Source organism: Perca fluviatilis, chromosome 17 (genome assembly GCF_010015445.1).
Source record: "Perca fluviatilis chromosome 17, GENO_Pfluv_1.0, whole genome shotgun sequence".
NCBI lineage: Eukaryota > Metazoa > Chordata > Actinopteri > Perciformes > Percidae > Perca > Perca fluviatilis.
This window is the reverse complement of record NC_053128.1, coordinates 30690095-30716239: the sequence shown is the minus strand read 5'-3', so window position 1 is coordinate 30716239 and position 26145 is coordinate 30690095. Positions and strand designations below refer to the sequence as shown.

Here is a 26145-nt window from a genome sequence, read left to right as displayed (position 1 = left end):
GTGTCTTTGCTAGTTTAAGACCGACCCAGTTGTCAATTTCCCGTCCAGCGCCTGCATCGTTTAAATAGCAAATGCACCTCCGCCCATCTCTGCGCCCATGGGCGTGCTGGTCTTACAGGGAGGTGTGTTCAGGTGCATTCTGGGCGTGCTGGTCTTACAGGGAGGTGTGTTCAGGTGCATTCTGGGCATGCTGGTCTTACAGGAAGATGTGTTCAGGTGCATTCTGGGCGTGCTGGTCTTACAGGAAGATGTGTTCAGGTGCATTCTGGGCGTGCTGGTCTTACAGGGAGGTGTGTTCAGGTGCATTCTGGGCGTATTGCTATCTTGAGGCAGCGGGAAGTGATCGCACCATTGACCAACAAAAACCTGGTCTAAAGTCAATAACGCAGCATTTCATTGTTATTTTAACAGAGCATTAGTAAAATGCTCCTAGGCTCGTGCACAGCGCGCTCACACTATGCTTGTTACACACACAGGGACACACAGCAGCACACACACACACGCACACACACATGCAGAAGATTACAAATAACAATATTACAATGTGAAATAGTGTTATGATATGATCTGCTCGCACGCTTTCACTTCACGCACGAGCAGATCAGTTTCTTCTCCTGAAAATCTTTCCTTCCTGTTTAGCAAATCCTCCATCATAACAGCAATGCGCCAAGCTACAAACCTGGCTTTTAAAGGGAATGGGAGATGATCTCTGATTGGTTGATTGCATGTTACACCCAAAACACACCTCTGATTAATGAAGACACTAAGTACAACCCTTTAGAACCAGGCGCCCGGCACACAGACCCTGTTTTCTACCGTTAAACTAGCAAAAGTGGATTCCTACATGCCCTAAACGCACTTGCGCCAGGCGTTAAAATAGGCCCCCCCAAATGTGTCTGTTTTTTCATACTGTATATTCCTCTCTTTTCTCAGTCATGTACTGCTCAGATCCTGGCCACGTGGAGCACTCCACCAGGTCTCTGTCCGACCCCAAACTCTTGGTGGGGACGACCATTCAGTACAGCTGCAAGCCCGGCTTCATCCTGCAGGGCGGCGCCACCGTTACCTGCTACGGCCGCGAGCCGGGGACCCCCGTGTGGACGTCTCGACTCCCTCACTGCGTTTGTGAGTATCAGGGCCTGATTTACTAACACTAGCGCAGTTTGCGCTGCGTCTGTTTATGCGAGTTCGGTAATAGCGCACGCTATGCTTCCACATTTTGCGTAGTATTTATCAACCCTGACACCCATCAGGCAATCAGCGTCTTTCTCCGCCAACTATACCATAGATTGCGCTGTAGCAAAGCGGTACTGGTGTTATGGTATGACTGAGTGCAGACTGCGATATTCCCACTGCTGATGCTATGACTGTTTGAAATGATCCTGATGCCAATATATTTGTAATGTAGCGAGGAGTTTAACAACTGCTGGAATGGGATGTGAACGCTGAGTCGGAGATTCAATTTCATCTTTGATTTCTTCTAGTAACTCTAATATTTCATGGCTGCTTGATCTGTAACGCTAAATGATGTTGTGTTCACTGACAAAGTGTGATTCTTGTGTTTAAAAATATTTTCAGCCTCGCCTATGTCTTCGTCTTGCTCAAATTACTGTTGCCATTTCACCAGTGGCATATAAAGGTCTACGAGGAAACTCGACTGCGGCTGGTTTAGACCTGCTTTAAAGAGGCGGAGAATTTCCCCCGCAGAATAGAGGCGCGCTCTTACTGACTTTGTAAATACCACGGGATATATAATTAGGGGCACTTAGCGCTTATCCTCCCACCTTTTTGGGTGGAACTCAACTTTCCCCACAACCCTCCCACAAACTCATATTGAAAGCGCAACTTATCTCTTCTCGCTCATGCGGCAGACAATCTGCCATTTTACCCAAGTGCGCCCTGTTTGTTAATAGCCCGCATCGGTTACGTCCGTCTTTGCGACCAATTAGCGCCTGGAAACAAGCGAAAACGGCTTGATAAATCTAGCCCTCAGTGTGGGTTTCTAGTGCAAAGAAAAGACTAAACATGTGGAAAAAGCTGGTAAACTTGTTGGCTGGAACGGTCCCATGGTTTACAGCAGAGATGGTTTAGAACCGAGACGCCCCAACTCAGGGTAGTGTCCTGTCTCTGTGATTCCAATGGGAACGTGAACTAGGGCTGGGCGATATAGAGCTAATCAAATATCACGATATTCTTGACCAAATACCTAGATGACGATATTGCGACGATATTGTATGGTTGGCTATTGGTTGGCTTTAACAAAATGTTATTTACACAATGAGATTTTTGATAAATAATCTCCAGAAGTGATTTAATGGCTTAGTGGGTAAAGGTAACTACTAGAACAGCTAGAACAGTCTGGTAAGTTCAGAAATGTACATCACTTTACTGTAATGCAGCCTGTAAAACCAGGAAAAGACAACACTTAACATATTACGATATTACGATATCCAAAATCTAAGACGATACTAGGTTCATATCGCGATATCAATATAACATCTATATATTGCCCAGCCCTAACGTGAACACAGAATATGAGCGATTCATTCGCCCCCATAGTCCCCAAAGTAGATACTGGACCCATTTTTCACAAGCCACATATCTCCAGAACATTCTGGCACTAAAAGAAAATAAAAAGAGAAAATTAACTTTGTTTGAGATCTGTTTCTTACGGAGCCCCCCTGGTCACACTTTGTCAAAAAAATTAATTATAACTATCTTGTGGCCACGAGATAGTATCTTGAGGCCTCAAGATACTATCTTGTGGCCACGAGATAGTATCTTGATAGTACCTTGAGGCCTCGAGATACTATCTTGTGGCCACGAGATAGTATCTTGAGGCCTCAAGATAGTATCTTGTCTAGTATCCTCTATCCTAAGATAGTTATCTCGTGGCCACAAGATAGTATCTTGAGGCCTCAAGATACTATCAAGATACTATCTCGTGGCCACGAGATAGTATCTTGAGGCCTCAAGATACTATCTCGTGGCCACAAGATAGTTATAATTAATTTTTTTGACAAAGTGGGACCAGGGGGGCTCCGTAGTTTCTGTCTCAGGAACAAACTCGCCAGAGATCTGGCAACACAGAGAAGCTAACGTCAGCTAACGTTGGTCAACGTCCTAACAAAACTAATCTCCGTGATCCACAACTCCACAAGCGTGCCCTGCGGGCTTGACAACCTCGCTGTCCGGCCGTCACACACACACACACACACACACACACACACACACACACACACACACACACACACACACACACACGTCCACACCGCAGCCGGCAGAGGCGGGGGAGAGAGAGAGAGATACCCGTTTCTCTTCGGGAGACTTGTTTAAATTATGACAAATATGCTATATACATTAGATTTAGTATTTAGTTCATACTTTTTGGTTGCCTGGATGCCAGCCGAACTTTGCCCCGCCCACAAAATTCGAGGTCGGGAAGTTCGGTCTGGAGTCGCTCCGTTGAGAAGCAATTATTGCCCGAACAGGATCTGTTCGGACCAATCAGATTGTCGGACAGATGATCAACAGTAACAGAATCAATCACGTCACCAAAGAACGCTTGGGTTGAATTTGTTGAGATGTGTAGATTCCACCATCGCGTCTGTTACAGAAGATATCGACAGCGCATTCATTTTAAAATCCTCAGCGGAGGAGCCTCAACAACTGCCCGAAATCATGCTTGCCTTATATGGTGGAGCGAGATAGAGAGAGAGCGTTATATGGTGGAGCGAGATAGAGAGAGAGCGTTATATGGTGGAGAGAGATAGAGAGAGACTGAAGAGAGAGAGCGTTATATGGTGGAGAGACATAGAGAGAGACTGAAGAGAGAGAGCGTTATATGGTGGAGAGACATAGAGAGAGACTGAAGAGAGAGAGCGTTATATGGTGGAGAGACATAGAGAGAGACTGAAGAGAGAGAGCGTTATATGGTGGAGAGAGATAGAGAGAGACTGAAGAGAGAGAGCGTTATATGGTGGAGAGAGATAGAGAGAGACTGAAGAGAGAGAGTGTTATATGGTGGAGAGACATAGAGAGACCATGTCAGGCTAACTTTTTGGTGTATTTGTTTTCTGATTTTAACGCTATAAAGACCGTTGCCGTGCCTACATCCCTCCCTTACCCCTCCTATAGTCCCTATGGCAACTTGGCCACTGCAAATGCAAATGGGAAAAACCTGTTTTGGGGGGAGAGTAGTTAGTAGATCTGTTTAGAAGTGGACTTTTCCTAAAACTACGTTCCTGTAACTACTTGGTCGGAAAGAGGCTTAACTGACACTGACAATTTTTGGGGGGGAGCTTTTCCGCCTTTAATCGACAGGACAGCTAGGTGAGAAAGGAGGGAGAGAGAGAGAGAGAGAGAGGGGAAAGACATGCAGGAAATAACCACAGGTCGGACTCAAACCCTGGACCTCTGCGTCCAGTATATGTGCGCCTTTTGGCCTGCTACTGCTTCTCAATTTCTGATGGAGTCTGGATCAACGGAAGTACGTTTCCAGGATCAAAAGCCTGACATCCGGCGCGTAGCTCACGCCACGGTTACCGTTCTCAAAATCCCCTCGCTATGGTAAAAAAAAAAAAAATAGAAAACTGGATAGTGCAACAAGGCAGGCCTGCTTGGTTCTTTCGGGGGAATGATTTTAAACGGCCTTTCCTCTCTAACTGGGGACGTTTTTTGGGAGCGATTGGTGGAGATTGCTGTGGACGAAGTACACACGGAGATACACTGGTAAGAGCCAATGAGGTTTCACCATGGATCAGCTGATTTAAAGATGCAGTAGGTAAGTCATATTTGCTGAAACTGACCCTATGTTCCAGTAGAACTACATGAATTATGTAAAAAAAAAAAGAAAAAAAAAAAGACAGCTCCTCTGGCACCTCCTACAGCCTGTAGTGCCATTAGCAAAATTCCACCTCTCCCGGTTGATTTTCTCCAATCAGGGCCACAGGGGGTGGGGACTATCTGCCTGTCAATCACTGCTCAGGCACATACACGCATATAAGAGCGTTCTCCCCTCCCCCTTCCCCGCGCACGAGCTGCAGAAAAGTTTCCCAAAAGTCCGTGAATATTGGAGAGGCTTTTCAGAGGTGGTGTGGCTGCAGGATTTTAAAGATCTGAAGAACGATGCAGACGTAGCCACATTTCTTCTCAACAGGTAACATAATTACCATGAATGATTTATCTTTCACTTGGTTATTAGTAGTCAAAAGTCCACAAAGCTACGCTGGTGAGGATAATAGTAACGTTAGCACAGTGGTCGGTCTGATATGATGCTGAAATGGCTAACGGTAGCCTGCTAGTTAGCATCGTTTTACTGTTGGTGAGTAAAGTTAACGTTGTGTTGGTGTTTAGTTATTGAACATGTTGTCTGTCTGACATGCCGGCAGTTCTGTCAAACTCCGTTGTTTGGGAGGGGCTTAGGAGACGGTTTGGGCTGCAGCAGAAAGGGGGGAGGGACTGAGAAGTTGTCGATGTTCAAATTTGTTGGCAAAGTCCTGGCTCTTCACTATCTTACCTACTGCAGCTTTAAATAGCTCACGCTACTGTGTTGTGTCAACAGTTAACTTCAGTTAATATTGGATGTGGCGTTTTCTTTTAAGGGGTGAAAATGTTCCACCAAAACAAGTTCCTTCCAGAGACTATTTAGCAGAGCCACCGTCTCTGAGTCCGGAGCTCAGCGCCGCCCAAGACGATTGTGATTGGTTTAAAGAAATTCAAACAACCCAGAGTGGGGTTTTTTTTCTCCCTTCTATCCCAGAATGCATCTGTGGTGTAGCCAGACCTTCCTCCACAGCTCTGCGGAGAAAGGTCTGGCCATGCGAGACTAAAAGTTCCAAACGGGCCGTCATGTTCGGGTCCGTTTCGAAAATCCGGCGCGGACAGACCACGAGCGTTCGTCCAATCAGGTGCAGCCATGGCGTTTGTAGGAGGGTGTAGCCTGTTTCCTTTGATTGTCAGTGATCGTTGAAGAGAAATTGATAACTGCTAGTCAAAAAAAAACGGCACTGTGGACCGGTACCGTAAGTCTCTCTGAATCTAAAAATATCATTATGTCTTTTGGTTCAGATCTGAATGAGTTATGACCCTGAGAATCGGATTTCTGACGCAAATTGCTGTAATCTAAGGTGTTTTTAAAGTTAAACACGGAGCTATACTGGTAAGAGCCGATGAGGTTTAACTATGTATCAGCTAATTTAAATAGCTCACGTTACTGTGTCAACAGTTAAATTTCATTTAAGCCACTGTCGCTGCGTCCGGAGCTCAGCGCCGCCCGAGACGATTGAGATTGGTTTAAAGAAAAGCAAACAACCCAGAGAGTTTGTTTTTTTTCCCCTCTCCTATCCAGGAATGTATCTGTGGTGTGTAGCCAGACCTTCCTCCGCAGCGCTGTGGAGATAGCGCTGTCCTGTGATTTCAGAAAACCTTTTCATGAGGAGAGACACTTGCAACATGGCAGTTAACTGAAGACGAGAGGCTCGGCACCCTTGGCTGCGCGCTCTTAACACGAGTGGGCTCGTGTGATTTCTTGCCTTGGCGCTCTCTTCCCTCCGCTGACACAGATCACAGCGTCTCCACACGCTGCTATCATCTCCTGCGTTTTCATCTCGCGACTGACGGGGTGTGTGTGTGTGTGTGTGCGTGCCTGTGTGTGTGTGTGTGTGTGTGTGTGTGTGTGCGTGCCTGTGTGTGTGTTTTCAGGGATATTAATAATGTTTGCGCGAAGTGTTTGATATGTAAATGCCGTGCTAATGCACCGTACCAATCAGCCCTCGGCCACCTGGCGGAGAGGGGGTGGAGATGATCCATGAGTCATGACACCTCAGCCCGAGCCTGTCTGATCTGTCAGTCGAGCTCTGACGCAAAAATCCTCTGATTTGTGTTAAGAATCCATCCAGCTTTTCTTCATTTTCTTTCCCCCTTTCCTTCTCCTTCTCCTTCTCCTTCTTCCGTATCTAGCCGAGGACTCTGTTTCCTGTGAGAACCCCGGTCTCCCTGACAACGGCTACCAGATCCTGTCCAAGAGGCTCTACCTGCCCGGCGAGTCGCTCACCTTTGTCTGTTACCAAGGTTACGAGCTCATCGGCGAGGTTGCGATCAAATGCATCCTCGGGAACCCGTCGTTTTGGAGCGGCCCACTTCCACTCTGCAGGGGTGAGACTTTTGCAGTTTTGTTGTTGTTTTTTTTCATATTTTAATGTGTGCGTGGAATGGATTTATGCATGCACACAATATTCTTCAAAGTCTTTTTTGCCCCATGCTTGTTGATACAGATTAATCATGCCTCTATGCATGCTAATGACCATTCGCTAAACCCCTTTGCCCCAGCTTGTCAAATCATAGTTTTGCAACTTAGTAACTCGGCACCAACATTTAAAGTGCTCATATTAGGCTCATTTTCAGGTTCATAACTGTATTTAGAGGTTATATCAGAATAGGTTTACGTGGTTTGTGGTTTAATTTTCAGAAAACATACATATTTTTGTTGTACTGCACATTGCTGCAGCTCCTCTTTTCACCCTGTGTGTTGAGTTCTCTGTTTTAGCTACAGAGTGAGACATCTCACTTCTGTTACATCTTTGTTGGGAGTCGCACATGCGCAGTAGATAGCTAAGGACTACAAGCCAGTCAGAAGCAGAGTATGAGGGTGTGCCCTGACAGTACCTAGGTAAGGACTACTAGCCAGTCAGAAGCAGAGTATGAGGGCGTGTCCTGACAGTAGCTAGGTAAGGACTACTAGCCAGTCAGAAGCAGAGTATGAGGGTGTGCCCTGACAGTACCTAGGTAAGGACCACTAGCCAGTCAGAAGCAGAGTATGAGGGCGTGCCCTGACAGTACCTAGGTAAGGACTACTAGCCAGTCAGAAGCAGAGTATGAGGGCATGCCCTGACAGTACCTAGGTAAGGACTACTAGCCAGTCAGAAGCAGAGTATGAGGGCGTGCCCTGACAGTACCTAGGTAAGGACCACTAGCCAGTCAGAAGCAGAGTATGAGGGCGTGCCCTGACAGTAGCTAGGTAAGGACTACTAGCCAGTCAGAAGCAGAGTATGAGGGCGTGCCCTGACAGTACCTAGGTAAGGACTACTAGCCAGTCAGAAGCAGAGTATGAGGGTGTGCCCTGACAGTACCTAGGTAAGGACTACTAGCCAGTCAGAAGCAGAGTATGAGGGCGTGCCCTGATGGTAGCTAGGTAAGGACTACTAGCCAGTCAGAAGCAGAGTATGACGGCGTGCCCTGACAGTACCTAGGTAAGGACTACTAGCCAGTCAGAAGCAGAGTATGAGGGCGTGCCCTGACAGTACCTATAACATGCACAAAAAATATATATAACACAATAAAGGAAAGAGGAAAAGCCAAAAAGCATAAAATGAGCACTTTAAAGAATTTGTAGGCTGGTGTCCCCTGGTGTTTATTAGCCTTTCCAAATCCCCAGCAAAAACAAGTCAATGGGTTTTAATTGAATGTTTTTTTTTTGTTAGATGCCTGAAATAAGGTCTGCGGTTAACACAAGATTAAGAGATTTTCCTGTTTATGTTCTACTAATCAGCAAATCTAAAACTTTAAGTACACAAAATCTTCTAAAGCATCTGAATGAAATAGAAAAATGCATGTTGAGCCAGAGTGTGCAACGCGTTTTTCTTACTTTGTTCTCCGATATAAAATAGGCCGCTAAATATGCCACTTGGGAATTTTCAAAGCTTTTAGGTGTCTTAACGAAGACGGTTGCAAACATGTGGCTAAATGAGACTACAGAGGTTAACGTTGGGGATGTTAAACGTCATCACGCCAAACAGGCTTTTATCTACTCACTTGTCCGCCTTCACGTCACGGTGGCTCCGTGGCTACTGACTACAGGGTGTGATCCCCAGTTCTGGCCGGGCCTTTCTGTACAAAAAGTCAAATTTAGAAGTTGGAAACTTACTGGTAGTGACATTAAAAGGTATAGTGGAGGATTTTCCCGAATTTTAGAAAAGATTTGCCCTCTGTACTTTTTTGAAAAAATGCACATGCGCAACACTCTCCCTGCTCCCGAGAGGGAACGCCTATTAAACGTGTGCACGAGAGTGCACTGTTTACAAGTTGCTGTCGGCATGGTTCATACAAGCCTACTTTCAGAAAGATTTGCACTTTTTCACCAATTGAGATGTTTACAGTGTGTGTGCGGTGCGTGACTTGTGCCAGGGCTAGCATCGCTAATCATAGCTTACATCAACTTTCACTAGCAGTGATTTTAAATGGATTTCTCCAAATAGCATGGCAAATTTTACCTGTGGAGTATAAACTTCACGACTGAGGCATCAGTGGGAAGCCCAACCTGTGCTTTTAGCGCACGCCAGCGTGTGAAATATTCTCCCAAAAGCTTCAATGCTTCAATGAATGGCTGAAACCGTAGCTCAAGCTCACCACACATATACACCTGAAAGCTAGGGACGAGCACGTACGACGGCATTACGTAAACATATCACCAGAATGATTGACAACTAGGAAGACCAATAGTCTTGATGATCCACCGGGAAAAGAAAATCCTCCACTATACCTTTGAAGTCATGCGACCATGATGTAGTTTGTTTATAGCCCAGCGTTAGCGTTTTACGACTGCTGTGGAGTTCATTTGTAAAAGATTATCTTGCTGAACGCAACATGTAATCAAGTATCAGAAACAGAGAGTTTGCAACAGAGTTTAATATCTGCAATAATTCAAAATCCAATGGAAAAATCCTGTTGGCCTTTTTGTCAAAAGGGGAACCAGTGCCATGCTGACTTCCGGATTTGCCCACAGAAATACGTCATGGGAGGCGGCCTCTAGCTCACCCAGTGGGAGCGTGCGCCCCATGTAGGCGGAGTCCTTTTGCAGCGGCCTGGGTTCGAGTCCGACTAGGGCTGTGCAATTAATCGAAATGTAATCGTGATTATTATAATAATAATAATAATAATAATAATAAATTGAATTTATATAGCGCTTTTCATGGACTCATAGTCGCTTTACATGGGAGGTATATCACAAAAACAAAACAAACAAGATTCAGACATAGATGAAAAGGGAGGGGGTCGTGGGGCTAGGGATAGGCTGAGGTGAAGAGATGGGTCTTGAGGCGGGACTGGAAGACGGTGAGGGACTCAGAGGTGCGGATCTCTTGGGGGAGGGAGTTCCAGAGCCTGGGAGCTGCTCTGGAGAATGCTCTGTCCCCAAAACTGCGGAGTCTAGACGTTTTGGATGGAGAGGAGACCGGCTGAAGTGGATCTGAGGGACCGTGAGGGTTGGTAGGGGGAGAGGAGGTCAGTGATGTATGAGGGGGCCAGATGGTGGAGGGCTTTGTAGGTGAGGACAAGGATTTTGTAGGTGATCCGGTGGGAGATAGGAAGCCAGTGGAGTTGTTTAAGGACTGGAGTGATGTGGTGCCAGGATTTGGAGCGGGTGATAAGGCGGGCGGCTGAGTTCTGGACCAGTTGGAGTCGGTGGCTGTTCGGCTCGCAATGATCACAAAAACAGAATAATCGAGAAAAACAATTATTTAGCTCATTACGTTTTGCGAGTAAACTCTTATTTTCTCTTGTGTTCTGAAGGAAAAAATAAAGTTGAAATAGGAAAAGTATTGAGGCAAATTTCACAGTTGTGTTTTTTTTTTTTTTACTTATTTATAGAGCACTTTTCATACATGTAAAATGTAGCACAAAGTGCTTTACAGTTAAAAGCAAACGACCCCCTCCCCACCCCCCATCACATAAATGCATTCCCACAGACACACACCCACCAACAACATCCACACACACCGTCTCATACACACATTAAAACTAACATGTGACTGGGCACGAAAAAGCTAAGTTAAACAGGTGGGTCTTGAGCCTGCTCTTAAAAATTTGAACATTCACTGCAGCCCTGAGGTCCGGTACTGTTGATTAATTTAACTTTTTCCACTGTTTTTTTTTTTTTTAAGTTCAATAATTGCAACATCTTTCCAGAAGTCAGCGAGTAATCGTGTTAAATTATCGTGATTTCAATATTGACCAAAATGATCGTGATTCTATTTTTTTCCATAATCGAGCAGCCCTAAGTCCGACCTGCGTCCCTTAGCTGCGTGTCATCCCCTGTCTCTCTCCCACCTTTCCTGTCTATCCACTGTCACTATCAAATAAAGGGACAAGCCCTCAGAAAAATAATCTTTAAAAGAAATACGTCATGGGTTTGGGGATGTTTACACTCCAGCAACTCTAGCAACCCCCTTACCCCAGAACAGTAGAGGGGCGTGGGGGGGGATTTAGCAAACGGTCATTTTGAAGCCGCCGCTTGTTACAAATACAAACTCGGCGGTAAGTGTGATGTCAATTTTCATATGCACTGACTGACAGAATGATGTCTTGCAGCCAACCATGACTGCTTTGGCAACCATGCTTTGGAAGGTGAGTGTTATCTGTGTCTGTTGGTGCGCTCGCTCTCACACTGTGGTACGGAGCCCCAGACATGACATCGGAAAAAATTTAAATAATTTGTGGCCACGAAATGCTAATTTGTGGCCACGAAATGCTAATTTGTGGCCACGAAATGCTAATTTGTGGCCACGAAATACTAATTTGTGGTCAAGAAATGCTAATTTGTGGTCAAGAAATGCTAATTTGTGGCCACGAAATGCTAATTTGTGGTCAAGAAATGCTAATTTGTGGCCACGAAATGCTAATTTGTGGCCACGAAATGCTAATTTGTGGCCACAACATACTAATTCGTGGCCACAACATACTAATTTGTGGCCACGAAATACTAATTCGTGGCCACAATATACTAATTCGTGGCCACGAAATGCTAAGTTGTGGCCACGAAATGCTAATTTGTGGCCACGAAATGCTAATTTGTGGCCACGAAATGCTAATTTGTGGCCACGAAATACTAAAATAGTATTTCGTGCGCACATTATACCTATATTGTGGCCACAATTTATTTATTTTTCCCACATGTCATGTCTGGGGCTCCGTACTATGGCCTGAAAAGACCACACAGTTTGTTTTCTGGACTGACAAAAAGAAATAAAACACTCAAAGACACAAAGCAAAGAATAAAAAGCACTTCACGCCTCTGTCTGCTCTGCCTGCCTCTGCAAGCATCTGCCTGCCAAGTTCTTTCCCACTGTGTGTGTGTTTGTCCGCCTACCTGTCTGTATTCATTTGTTTATCTGTCAGTTGCTTAACCATCCTCGACCAGACTTTTAGAGGTTTTATTTGTTCTCTTGATGCCTTCAATTAACCTTTTTGTTTGCGTGTTTGTCTCTCAGTTGCAGAGGCGACTGCAGGCTCCACTCTGGATGGAGGGAACATAGCGCTGGCCGTCTTCATACTCGTTTTTCTGCTGACTGTGCTGCTCGGAGGGACTTACGTCTACGTCACACGGTAAGATCCTTGACTGCTCCAGCTGGATTAAAACCATGGCAAAATGGGCAATTTCCTCTGGACCCGAAACCCCACAGGGTCATTGTGTGTCAATAGGTTTATGGTTAAGTGTTTATTTGGGAACTAAAGCATGATATCAGCTGGCATGAAAAGGCCTTTAAAGGTCCCATGGCATGGTACTCTTTGGATACTTTTATATAGACCTTAGTGGTCCCCTAATACTGTATCTGAAGTCTCTTTTATATAGACCTTAGTGGTCCCCTAATACTGTATCTGAAGTCTCTTTTATATAGGCCTTAGTGGTCCCCTAATACTGTATCTGAAGTCTCTTTTATATAGACCTTAGTGGTCCCCTAATACTGTATCTGAAGTCTCTTTTATATAGGCCTTAGTGGTCCCCTAATACTGTATCTGAAGTCTCTTTTATATAGACCTTAGTGGTCCCATAATACTGTATCTGAAGTCTCTTTTATATAGGCCTTAGTGGTCCCCTAGTACTGTATCTGAAGTCTCTTTTATATAGACCTTAAAGGTCCCCTAATACTGTATCTGAAGTCTCTTTTATATAGACCTTAGTGGTCCCCTAATACTGTATCTGAAGTCTCTTTTATATAGACCTTAGTGGTCCCCAAATACTGTATCTGAAGTCTCTTTTATATAGACCTTAAAGGTCCCCTAAAACTGTATCTGAAGTCTCTTTTATATAGACCTTAGTGGTCCCCTAATACTGTATCTGAAGTCTCTTTTATATAGACCTTAGTGGTCCCCTAATACTGTATCTGAAGTCTCTTTTATATAGACCTTAGTGGTCCCCTAATACTGTATCTGAAGTCTCTTTTATATAGACCTTAGTGGTCCCCTAATACTGTATCTGAAGTCTCTTTTATATAGACCTTAGTGGTCCCCTAATACTGTATCTGAAGTCTCTTTCCTGAAATTCAGCCTTGGTGCAGAATTACAGCCACTAGAGCCAGTCCCACAATGAGCTTTCCTTAGGATGTGCCATTTCTGTGTCTGTAGCTATTGAGGAGGAGAGAGGGGGGGCAAGGTGGAGGGTGGGGGTGTGGTCTTGACCAACTGCCACTTTGCTCGTTTGAAAGCCATGATGTCTCTCTCTCTCTCTCATGGGTGGGCCAAATTCTCTGGGGGGCAAAGCAGAGAAAGGGGAGGTAACCTTGCTCCTTATGACCTCATAAGGAGAAGATTCCTGATTGGTCCATCTGAGCTTTCATTTTCTCAAAGGCAGAGCAGGATACCCAGGGCTTGGTTTACACCTATCACCATTTCTAGCCACTGGGAGACCATAGGCAGGCTGGGGGAACGCATATTAATGTTAAAAAAAAAAAAGTGAAATTTTCATGTCATGGGACCTTTAAGGTGGATCCAGAGGTCTTGAAGAGGACTCCTTTGCTAACATTTTTAGCTTTCACACCTTCATCGTTACAGCCGATAATGTGTCGTTGTCTCAATATGTTGTTTCTGTTTTCCCTCATTCTCTCTTTTAGGTGCCGATATCACTCCAACTTGAGGCTTCCTCTGATCTACCCCCACCCTTACCGACAGATCACCGTGGAGACAGAGTTTGATAACCCGCTCTATGAGACCGGAGGAGTGAGTGTCCAGCACATTTAAAAAACTGAAACTGTACATTTAGCGCCCAGCTGTCCATACTACCTCACAGGGATCTTACTTACTTGTCACATAGCAACCACAGCTCTGGGGAATCGTACTAGTTTCGTTATGTCTAGGAGCTTTAACGGGGTTTCGGCTTTAGTCGTGCATTAGAGAATTACAGAAACTCAAGCTAGTCCGCCAGACTGAAGGTAAGGATAAGCAACGTGGCATCATGACTTTGCGTAAACATACACGCCACTTTCCTGAAGCCAAATGGCGTGTAATCTATATGCATTTTCAGCTATCCACGTGTATGTCTACGCTGTATACAGCAAATGTGGCCTCGCCATGTTGCGTGTTATCGCGAGAACGTGACGTACTATCGCGAGAACAACGTCACACGTGTGTAAAAAAAAAAATTAAGGTTGGGTTTAGGAAAAGAACACAGCGAAAGGCTTTAGTAACACAAAAAAGCGACAAAAACCCTGAAAAAAACCCTGAAAAACACGCTTAGGAAAACAATAAACGGTTGAGTTTAGGAAAGAAACATTGGGGAAGGCTTAAAAAAAATAAAAACATTTAAAAACGTCCACACTCGGGACGTGATCCTGGCACTCCGTTGACGGTTCATTTGTAGACATATTATGTGCCCATATTGTGCTCATTTTCAGGTTCATAATTGTATTTAGAGGTTATATCAGAATAGATTTACATGGTTTAATTTTCAAAAGACACCATATTTTTGTTGTACTGCACATTGCTGCAGCTCTGCTACAGTAGCTAGGTAAGGACTAGGTAAGTGAAGTGATCAGGGAAGGTTAACACGTTGAACATTTTAACAGCTTGTTAACGTTCGCTTGTTGCCCCGTGTGCGCTGATGTGCTCATCTGTTGACATTTCTGAAAGTGCCCATATTATGAAAAAATCACTTTTTCTGGGATTTGGGGTGTTCTTTTGTGTCTCTGGTGCTTCCACACACACACAAACTTTGAAAAAAATCCATCCATGCTGTTTTGAGTGAGATACGGTTTCTGAATGTGTCCTGCCTTCAGTCTCCTGGTGAGCTGTTCAAAATCGGCCTCGGACTGTGACGTCACAGTCCGAAATGAGCTGGCTAACCACAACCGTTAGCTCGTAGCGTTAGCCCGCTAACGCTAGCATGCTACGTCGTTCTCAATAGCAAAGCACTGCTACAACACACACAAGTTCACCATAATCTACAAAAGAACTACTTCCATGTGCGCCCTCATTTAGAAGTCTCCCAGCTAATCCTGCCTTGTAACTGACCAAAGTTGGAGAAACAGGCTTTCTTTTACCGTCTCTAGAGTTAGCTAGCTGACATGCTCTACATCTGAGCTACTGAGCATGTGCGAGTGCGATCGTACATGCATGAAGATAGTACAGAAGAAGAAGATGAAAAGAGGTCTCACTCTGTAGCTAAAACAGAAACCAGGTGAAAAGAGGATCTGCAGCAGTGAGAGAGAGCTGTGCAGTACAACAACAATATGGTGTTTTTTGAAAATTAAACCATGTAAACCTATTCTGGTGAAACCTTAAAATACAGTTATGAACCTGAAAATGAGCATAATATGGGCGCTTGAAAGCCTTCCTACAGTTGCTTAATAAAAGCTTTCCACACAAAAATGTAGCCTACATGTGTCATTAGTATGAGGGAAAAAAAAATGAGATTTTAACTGTGTCTGGCTTGGGTTGGGCTCGGACACAAATTTCTTAATGCCTGTCGGGCTTGGGCTGGGTTCGGTAACGGCTCTGTCGGACGCAGGCCGGGCTCGGACTGAAAAATTCGGCCTGATCCGGACTCTAATGCACACGTGGTCGAAACAATCTGCTGAAGTTCAAGCCTGTATCAGAATGGGGATAAAATATTATTTAAGTGACCAGGACATTTAGGGACAAACACACACACACACACACACACACACACACTGCTAATACTGCTTTCCATCTTCTCTTTGATTGTCCACAGGACACTCGTGAATATGAGGTGTCGATATGAGAAGACGTTTCCGAACCGAGAACCGACCAGCCCCGTCCTAACTCTTCATCCCGTCCTCCCTCCTTCTCCGCCCAGGAGGAGGCGATGTAAATACAGAAAGATGATGTCACTTCTGCCACGAGACGCAGTGATCGGTTGCGTTCTCTCCTCCAGCTTCTGAAGACACTGTGGGCAACAGGAGAAGAGAGAGAGAGAGAGAGACTAGAGTCAGGGTCGAACTTTTTGTGGATCAGTGTCGCCGGGAGATGGTGAGAGGACGGAGGGGAGAAAGACCCAAAAGATCATCGAAGAACATCGACCACGGTGAGAAAAGAGGAGAGGTCAAGGAGTAGGGGACAGGACACAGTATGAGGACTGTGGATTAAAGGGTATTGAAGCACTTTTTTCAGTATTTTATTTTTCAATTTAAGACATTTAGGTAAAGAATCCTGGAATATATCTTTAGAAAGAGTTATAAGAGTTATAATAATACGATTTTCATGAAAGCAAGCTCCACTTTTGATACTATTTACGGTCAGATGCAATTCAACTCATTTATATTTAGTAGTTATCTCATTATATAGTAGTTTTCATTGTTAGTGGTGGAAGTCTGCCATTCCCATCCATCCATCCATTTTCATCCAGTTATCGGGGGGGCAGCAAGCTAAGCATATTATTCCAGACATCCCTCTCCCCGGCAATGTTTCCCAGCTCTGCCTGGGAAACCCAGAGGCGTGCAACATATATGATCTCCCCAACGTGTTTAGGGTCAACTCCTGGTCCTCTTACCAGTTGGATATGCTGGAAAACCTCCAACGGGATGCACCCAGGAGGTATCCTGATCAGATGCCAAAACGACCCTACCTGGCCCCTTTTGAAACGAAGGAGCAGCGGCTCTGTGTAGCGTCTTAGCTTCTCCCCCGAGCATTAAAGGCCGGGACACACCAGCCAGACGGCCGACCGTCGACAGATAAGCCAGTCGAGATGATCAGTCGGGTCCCCGAGGTCCAAAAAAACACATTGAGGCGACACCGACTTGAGAAACGTAATACGTCTCCATAGCAGCAGGCGGCGCTACTCTGTATTGTTGCCCAAGAAATGGAAACCGGCAGCTGATTGGACGAACGCGTCACACGGGTCTGTTTTCTCCGGAAATTCAAAGCCAGACTGTCATGGCGGCTCGTTCAGAATACGATCTCATATTGTACTAAAATAGTTCACCGAAACATGTTTCTGAAAACATTTTAAGAGAGAAATAGGCCGTGCAGTTGCTGAATCTGTCTTCATTTCAGCTCAACAAAGGTCAGTTTAGAAGATTTTCGTCAGATTTTGAGAGACTCTAGTCACGCTCATTCCGCTCGCCATATCCGGGTGAGTCCCGACTGCCCTGCCGCCGACTGAACATGTCAGGTCGGCCAAAATGAATGCAGACAGCCCCCCAGACTGACGACGGCACGGGACACACCGAACAGACTCGAGTCACCGACCTCGCCAGACTGTCCCACGGCCGATTATCGGCCCGGTGTGTCCCGGCCTTAAGACTGTGGCGAGCCAACCTACGGAGGAAACTAATTTCAGACGCTCGTATCCGCGATCTCATTCTTTTGGTCACTATCCAAAACGGTATGGCTTTTATTGAGAAGCACTCACAGAAATCTTTAACCAATCACAATGGTCTTGGGCGGCGCTAAGCTCCGGACCCAGTGACGGTGGCTCTGCTAAATAGTCTCTGGAAGGAACTTGTTTTGGTGGAACATTTGCGCCCCGCAAAAGAAAACTCCACATCCAATATTACATGAAGTTAACTGTTGACACAATACAGTACCGTGAGCTATTTAAATTAGCTGATACATGGTTAAACCTCATTGGCTCTTACCAGTGTATCTCTGTGTGTAGTGACTAAGTCCTATACTTAGCCGCTACTGGTTGCTAATTGCGATTATTGTTTCTAACGTGTACTCAGACAAACGATATCCAGTCCTTTCCAATAGTTTGCATTTGCGTCGTTTATTTTCTGCGTCCACAGCGCTCATTTACAATAAACAAGAAGTCATATAAAGGTCCATTAACAACATAAGCCGAGCACAGTTAAAAAACTGTTTGCTCCTCTTCTTCAATTAACAACACCTGTTTGCATCAATACAGGAACTTAAATACCCAAGCCAGTCTAGGCCTTGGCAACACAAGGCAATATCATGCCCCCTGTGGCTTGGACGAAAACCACTCATATGGCTCCTACACTGTGTGTACTTCGTCCACAGCAATCCCACCAATCGGTCCCAAAACGTCCCAGTTAGAGAGGAAATGCAGTAAACATATTCTTTGTAAATCTTTACAATCATTCCCCCAAAGAACCAAGCAGGCCTGCCTTGTTGCACGATCCAAAATGTTCTTCAAAACGTGACATTTTTAGCGTGTAGTTCGAAGTTAGTTGTTTCCTGAAGCGAAGGGATTTTGAGAACGGCAACACACAGAGAGCAGAAGGTGAGGGATGTCAGGCAATTATCCTGGAAATGGCCTTCCGTTGATCTTGACCAGCGCGGTAGTGATCGGGTGGTGGAGCCGCCATATCAAAGTCCCGCCAATACACCCGCCTTCGGTTAATCCCAGCCGTCAACAAACAAATGACTAACAAAAACCAAACTGATCAGAAAAATGAACACTTGAACAAACCTCAGTGTGATCAGAACTACCTAAAATGACCGAAACCATCTTTGGGAAACCATTTATTTCACGTGAAATTTGATTTCTTATTTTGGTCCATGTCCATGTGATATCATGACTTTGCGTAAACGTACACGCCCACTTTCTTAAGCCAAGTGGCGTGTTATCTGTACGCATTTAGAGCGCCGTATACAGTGGACGGGTTGGGTTTAGGAAAAGAAGAAAGTGACGGTTGAGTTTAGGAAATGTGACCCGGTCTCCTTGGTGAAAGTCCTGTGTTTGACCCATCCAACCTCCCCGACTAACATCCCTACGTGGATTTTCGCCCTTGCATACTACTCGCTACGGCGTCAATTCACACGCAATCGCAAGGTAATGTAAGTCAATGGAGGCCAAACGGCATTGATAAACACGCTAAAAAGCATGTATGCGTCTTGATAACATGCCAATAATGGCATACGAATTGGTGTGTCATACATAGGCCACTTTATGAGATCAGTCTGTCCATGTCCCATCTGCTAGCCACCCAGCCACCAGAGGGGTGATCCAGATGTTTTGGCTTCACTTATACAGCCTATGCATCAATCCCTGGTTTGGATGCACTTGCTAAACCACCCAGGACTGACATCTTAAAGGTCCCATGGCATGGAAATTTCACTTTATGAGGTTTTTTAACATTAATATGCGTTCCCCCAGCCTGCCTATGGTCCCCCAGTGGCTAGAAATGGTGATAGGTGTAAACCGAGCCCTGGGTATCCTGCTCTGCCTTTGAGAAAATGAAAGCTCAGATGGACCAATCAGGAATCTTCTCCTTATGAGGTCATAAGGAGGAAGGTTACCTCCCCTTTCTCTGCTTTGCCCGCCCAGAGAATTTGGCCCACCCATGAGAGAGAGAGAGACATCATGGCTTTCAAACGAGCAAAGTGGCAGTTGGTCAAGGCTACACCCGCCCCCTCCACCTTGCCCCCCCCCTCTCCTCCTCAATAGCTACAGACACAGAAATGGCACATCCTAAGGAAAGCTCATTGTGGGACTGGCTCTAGTGGCTGTAATTCTGCACCAAGGCTGAATTTCGGGAAAGAGACTTCAGATACAGTATTAGGGGACCACTAAGGTCTATATAAAAGAGACTTCAGATACAGTATTAGGGGACCACTAAGGTCTATATAAAAGAGACTTCAGATACAGTATTAGGGGACCACTAAGGTCTATATAAAAGCATCCAAAGAGCACCATGTCATGGGACCTTTAAGGAGCAAAACCTTAGGCGTCTTGGGGATACATTGGCAGGTGGAACGGTGGATTTTCTTTGTTTTTGTTTACATCTACAATCATGAGTCACCATCTCTTGCCACAAAATAATAATGACAGGAAGGAAATATTGGTCAGCGGCTTCCTTTGTTTTCCTTTGCTAGTTAGTCCGACACAGGATGTCAGCTGTGTCCTGTCCCGAGGCTCCCTCCTACCTTCGAAGCTTTTTAACTCCAGCAGTTCCAGCTCTGGCTTTAGCTGTAGTTAAGTGGTATTTAAATGACTTAGGGGCCAGTGCAGTACTGATGTCCTGTCTTAGATGAATGACTGTCGTAGACTGGCCTTTAGAGTCCCCCAGGTCTGGACCGGCTCCTGATTAAAAAGCCAAATGAAAAACAAGTGTTTGTTGCAGACATGGAGGTTTGCAATATGAATAGCGTAGCTGTAGTTAACTGACTGAGCTCAATCAACCCACCAGATGATGTATTTATTTTGATGTACTGTATATGTGATGTTTTATGCAGATTGATAAATGTACATTTTCATTATGAGAAGACAAAGGTTAACAGTTTCCCTAAATAAATGGTAAAACTCGAATAAAAAGTACAAAAGACTTTCTAAATTTGTAAGCGTTCTGTTGAATTCTTTGGCTTCGTATTGCTTTTTTAGGCATCAAATGTGGAAATATTCACATCATCTCATATGTATTAACACAAAACCATCTTAAATATGTTCACAGCTCTTTTCAAGGTCTATGCATTAAATGTAGACTCTCAAAATATTTGTTTTGTACTTTAATTTATTGTTAATCCTCTCAATCCCAAACCAAAACTGTATTTTTGTCCTACTTAGGGTTGGGTATCGTTTGGGCTTTTTACAATACCGGTGCTAAAACAATACTTTTAAAACGGTGCCAGTGCCTGAACCGAAATATATGTAATATATTTATAATGTATATTAAAAAAGGAGCACAAAACGACAGTTGACGACATTAAAGAACGGCTTGTTTATTGCTAAGGCCATATGGTCACAATTAAATGATTGGTTAATAATGTAATATAACTTATAACATTTCACCAGTAAATTGCTGGTAAATGACAAAAACAAGCACCAGATGGGAAAAGGGTATTTTACATTAACTTTGAATGCACCACAAGGCTGGCGAGTTTCAAGTAAATGCACCGTCTGTGTTGTTTTTCGTTACGTCCTGCTGTTGGAATCCTCTACAGGGAAACACAGTCACACTTTACACCGCTTAATGTAAGCTGTCAGCATTTTAACCATCATGTTTAATCCTGCTACTAACAGTAACATAGTGTCCCGTGCAGCGAAGCTTCTGGAAAAAGAAAAAGTGAGGCAGCGAAATAAGGCACCGAAATTTTCATTCTTATTGCTATTGGCACCGCGTTTCGGGTACCCAACCCTAGTACTACTTCTATTTATCTGCCTCTCAAAGACTCTTATTAGTATCAAATATGAATATATTGCACATTTAATTCAGCTTTCATTTGCAGGTAGGATTTAGGATGGATTATATAAATGTAACATTTATGTTTGGCTACAAAAATGTTGTTCTAAAACTGCATTTTACTGGATTTTATTGCAGAAAAGTAATCCAACGAATCAGCAACTGTGGGCTAACGATAGCATCATGAAGTGCCCCAACAAACATTTACTCAGATTAACGTTTACCCTGGTTTAACTCAAGTCGCCATGTCCCAAAATGTCTTGTCAGTTTGCTTTCATTTGGACAATTATTATTATACCAGCCAACCTGTTTAAGTCAAGTTAGATTTGTCTGGGCGACTTGTTGTTGAGGTTGGGGACCACTGCTTCAGATCGTCCACAAAACACAATTCACCAACATAAAAATATTTGAATCTACTTTATTGTCCTGAAAAGCTTCTTCGAAGTCGTAACTTTCACCCAAGAAGTATTTGTAGAGGTAAAGATTATCCAGAAATGTTCTGCTATCCTGTTAAAGCAACACCAAAGATTCTTTTGTACCTTAAAATAATGTTTCCAAAATCATTTTAGTGGTTCATCAACTCGTCACAGGGTGAACAGCACTTCTGCATTCGCTTTGCGGCCCTCTACCGGCTATAACCACACTATGCAAGTTAGCCAGATTGGGTAGCGGATCTGTAGTTCCAATGAGACATTACCATAGACAGTATATAATGGACCAACAGACCCCGTGTCTCTGGACGGAGACCAGTGAAGGATATTAGAATCACTTTTCCGGTGCTGGCTGAGCGTTACTGAGCAGCCTCCAACTGAGCTTGAAGACATAGATGTGACGTGAGCAACCTGTCTGAAAGTGTGAAGTCTTCTGGTAGCTGTGCCGAGAGAAATCTCAATCATTCCCAATCTTACAGAGACGGAGAGTGTAGGTATATGTAAGGAGATAACATAGGCACAGGCTAATTACTGATCACTAACATGCTAGTTAACATTAGTAATTAAATTTAAACAGCTAACGCAAGTCCAAACTGCCTGCGAGCTTCTCCTGTACTATATGGTGATTCCTCTACCGCAGAGGAAAAGTGCTTTGGTGTTGCTTTAAGACATTATGCAAACCCCTTGCGACTTCTTGTTGTTAAAGTTGGCGACCAGTGTGGCCGGTTAGCTCGGTTGGTAGAGCAGGCGCGCATATATAAAGGAGGTTTATTCCTTGATGCAGAAGGTCCAGGGTTCGAATCGGACTTGTGACGGTCTTCCCGCGTGTCTTGCCCCTCTTTACATGTCTGAGCTGTCCTATCATTAAAGGTGCCCTGCCATACAAAACCGTTTTTCCTTGCATTCTTTGAAATATGTCAGGTCCATATGTGTTTGTGTTATGTGGTGAATGTGAAAATGAACTGCTACCTCCTCTGTCAGCTCTAGCCACCGAACAGAAATAAGCAGAGAAATCAGACCAATTACAAAAGCTGGTCAGTCTGACGTCATACTGCCTGAGCTCATTACTATTCATGAGCTCGCCCAGTTGGGCTGGGTAAAGGATTCTGGCAGCCAGGCTCTCATTGGCTAGCTGTTAGCCAATCAGATTCAAACAGCTTAGCTTGTTGAATATTAATGAGAACTGGCAGAAATTGAGCCGAGTCTTCCTGCAGGCTTTCTATACCGCGCTAGAATGGCTTGAAATAAGGTAACCAAGGCATTTTTTACACAAAAAAATGTTACAGAGTCCATGGTAGAACTTCAGACATCACCACAAAGTCATGAAATACGTGTGGCAGGGCACCTTTAAAGGTGGAAATGGCCATAAAATATCTTTAAAAAATAAAATAAATAAAAAAGTTGGAGACCAGTGCTTGAGATCGCCCGCATAACACAATTCCAACATCATCCCCTACATAAAAAGATTTGAATCTACTTAATAGTGCTTGAAAGCTTCTTTTAAAGTCGTTACTTTCACCACAGCATGCCGTTTTGGGCTTCCATTCAGTTTGAGAAGAAACTTTTTTTTCTTGGATTGAGTGCTGTTGTCTTGGAAATATCCCCTCATGGGTGGGAGGATAAATCCTGCCCAGCGGCATTTCCCTTCTGCCAACCCTCTTTAATGTCCTAATGATTCCTTCTGTTGCCATCCTGACTGCTAATAGGAAGATAATGCTTGCTGCCACGATAGCAATTTCCAGAGGCTTTCCTGCTGCGGGTTTATTCAACTGTTGAGAAGCTTTTAACCAGATGCTTGAATGATATTAGACACTCTGAGGAAAACCGAGTGCCACCCACACAAGTTTAATGAACCAAAGGCATTCACAGAGCCAGAAATACATTACAGTTATGTCTGCATTGTAGGCGTTTAGCTGGTTCTTTTATCTAGAGCAACTTGTAATGAGTGCAGCAACTCAATGAGATCATTAATATTACAAGCTGTTAACAGCATGGGTCAGACTCACACCACTGAGGCAATAGATGCAGTAAATATTTGTCAAGGATATTAATGTTTAATAGAGAGATGCAGGAAAGTGATCTTTTTTTCCTCACCGGTTTAAAGTTTAACTTTAAAAACACCTTAGATTACAGCAATTTGCGTCAGAAATCTGATTCTCAGGGTCATAACTCATTCAAATCTGAACCAAAAGACATAATGATATTTTTAGATTCAGAGAGACTTACGGTACCTGTCCACAGTGCCGTTTTTTTGACTAGCAGTTAGGGCTGGGCAATAAATCTATATTATATCGATATCGTGATATGAGACTAGATATCGTCTTAGATTTTGGATATTGTAATATCGTGATATAACATAAGTGTTGTCTTTTCCTGGTTTTAAAGGCTGCATTACAGTAAAGGGATGTACTTTTCTGAACTTACCAGACTGTTGTAGCTGTTCTGTTATTTGCCTTTACCCACTTAGACATTATGTCCACATTACTGATGCTTATTTATCTAAAGATATTTTGTTAAAGCACCAATTGTCAACCCTATAATATCGCAGCAATATCGATATCGAGGTATTTGGTCAAGAGTATCGTGATATCTGATTTTCTCCATATCGCCCAGCCCTACTAGCAGTTATCAATTTCTCTTCAACGATCACTGACAATCAAAGAAAACAGGCTACACCCTCCTACAAACGCCATGGCTGCACCTGATTGGACGAACGCTCGTGGTCTGTCCACTCCCGGATTTTCGAAACGGACCCGAACATCACGGCCCGTTTGGAACTTTTAGTCTCGCATGGCCAGACCTTTCTCCGCAGAGCTGTGGGGGAAGGTCTGGCTACACCACAGATGCATTCTGGGATAGGAGGGAGAAAAAAAACCACTCTGGGTTGTTTGAATTTCTTTAAACCAATCACAATCGTCTTGGGCGGCGCTGAGCTCCGGACTCAGAGACGGTGGCTCTGCTAAATAGTCTCTGGAAGGAACTTGTTTTGATGGAACATTTTCACCCCTTAAAAGAAAATGCCACATACAATATTAAATGAAGTTAACTGTTGACACAATACAGTACCGTGAGCTATTTAAATTAGCTGATCCATGGTGAAACCTCATTGGCTCTTACCAGTGTATCTCCATGTGTACTTCGTCCACAACAATCCCACCAATCAGTCCCAAAACGTCTTAGTTAGAGAGGAAATGCCGTTTAAAATCATTCCCCGAAAGAACCAAGCAGACTTGCCTTGTTTGTTGTTCCTCAAAATGTGCCATTTTCCGCGTGTAGCTTGCTAGCTTGCTAGCTTGCTAGCTCGACGTTTGTTGTTGTTTCTCCCGAAGCGAACAGCAACACACAGAGAGGAAGGTGAGGGACATCCGGCGCCTCGGACAATTATCCTGAAATGATGCAGACTACCTCAACTTTTCCTTATTTTACGAAAATAGTTCACCGAACTGTGTTTCCGAAAACATTTTATGCAAAATTGCAGCTGCTGAATCATTTTAGATCGATACCGGTCAGTTTAAAAGGTTTTTGTGATCGGACGTTATTGTTTTTAGCAGGAAAAGATGTGATTGATTTTATTGTAGGCAGCGCGGTGGCTCAGCGGTTAGCACTTTTACCTCACAGTAAGAAGGTTCTGGGTTCTTTCCGGGCCTTGCATGTTCTCCCCGCGCTTGTGTGGGATGCATAAAGACATGCATACTAGGACTACAGTTGAAAATTAGCCGACTGGCTAACACTGGGGCATTTACAGAAATGTTGATTAATATGCATTGTCCTAATCAAAATAAATAAATCGATTCAAGACAAACACTGTTGTTCTTTCCCTGATTTGTTTGCTTGCCAAAAAATGGTGAAATAAACTCCCCCCAAAAAAACGCCACGCTTGCCTGGGCCGTGATTGATTTTATCCCCTGTGTAAGATTCATTCCTTCGGTGCCTGTTTTGATTTTGAATATTATATTTAGTGAGTCTGAGGACAAAATGCAGCTACATCCGTGTTGAGCTGAATCACACAAACTCATACACAGGCTTAATAAACTGGATACTCAAAACAGTTGTGTTGTAATGGTAGCTAGTCCACAGAAACTCCTGCAAGTGATACTCAATAAATATTCTTTTTGCAAATGGGAAACAAGACTTCTGTGTGCTTTTTAAAAAAAATATTTTTTATGTATATTTTTATAATGCGAGTGTGAAATGTGGTTCCCTGAAGCCTCAAATTGAAGCTGGCATTTAGAAAATATAATCTTTTGTTCTTCAAGCAGTTCATTTAAAGGTGCAATACTGTATGTAATACTGACAGCTATAAATATATAATAAATTAATATATATTAAATAATAAATATTTA

General features: G+C 43.9%; 1 protein-coding gene across 3 annotated transcripts in view; it reads left to right on the top strand.

Annotated features, from left to right (window-relative positions):
* Positions 1-17009, top strand: part of LOC120545874 (seizure 6-like protein) — a 119076-nt gene extending 102067 nt beyond the window's left edge. For 2 of the 3 annotated variants that reach the window (XM_039780499.1, XM_039780501.1), the window contains exons 12-17: positions 934-1125; positions 6961-7155; positions 11365-11400; positions 12264-12378; positions 13884-13989; positions 15980-17009. In XM_039780499.1, the coding sequence (XP_039636433.1) occupies positions 934-1125; positions 6961-7155; positions 11365-11400; positions 12264-12378; positions 13884-13989; positions 15980-16009 (674 nt within the window). In that variant the 3' untranslated portion in view covers positions 16010-17009. The remainder of the gene's footprint in view (positions 1-933; positions 1126-6960; positions 7156-11364; positions 11401-12263; positions 12379-13883; positions 13990-15979) is intronic. The other variant, XM_039780500.1, reaches the window with a different exon arrangement.
* Positions 17010-26145: the final 9136 nt, after the last annotated feature.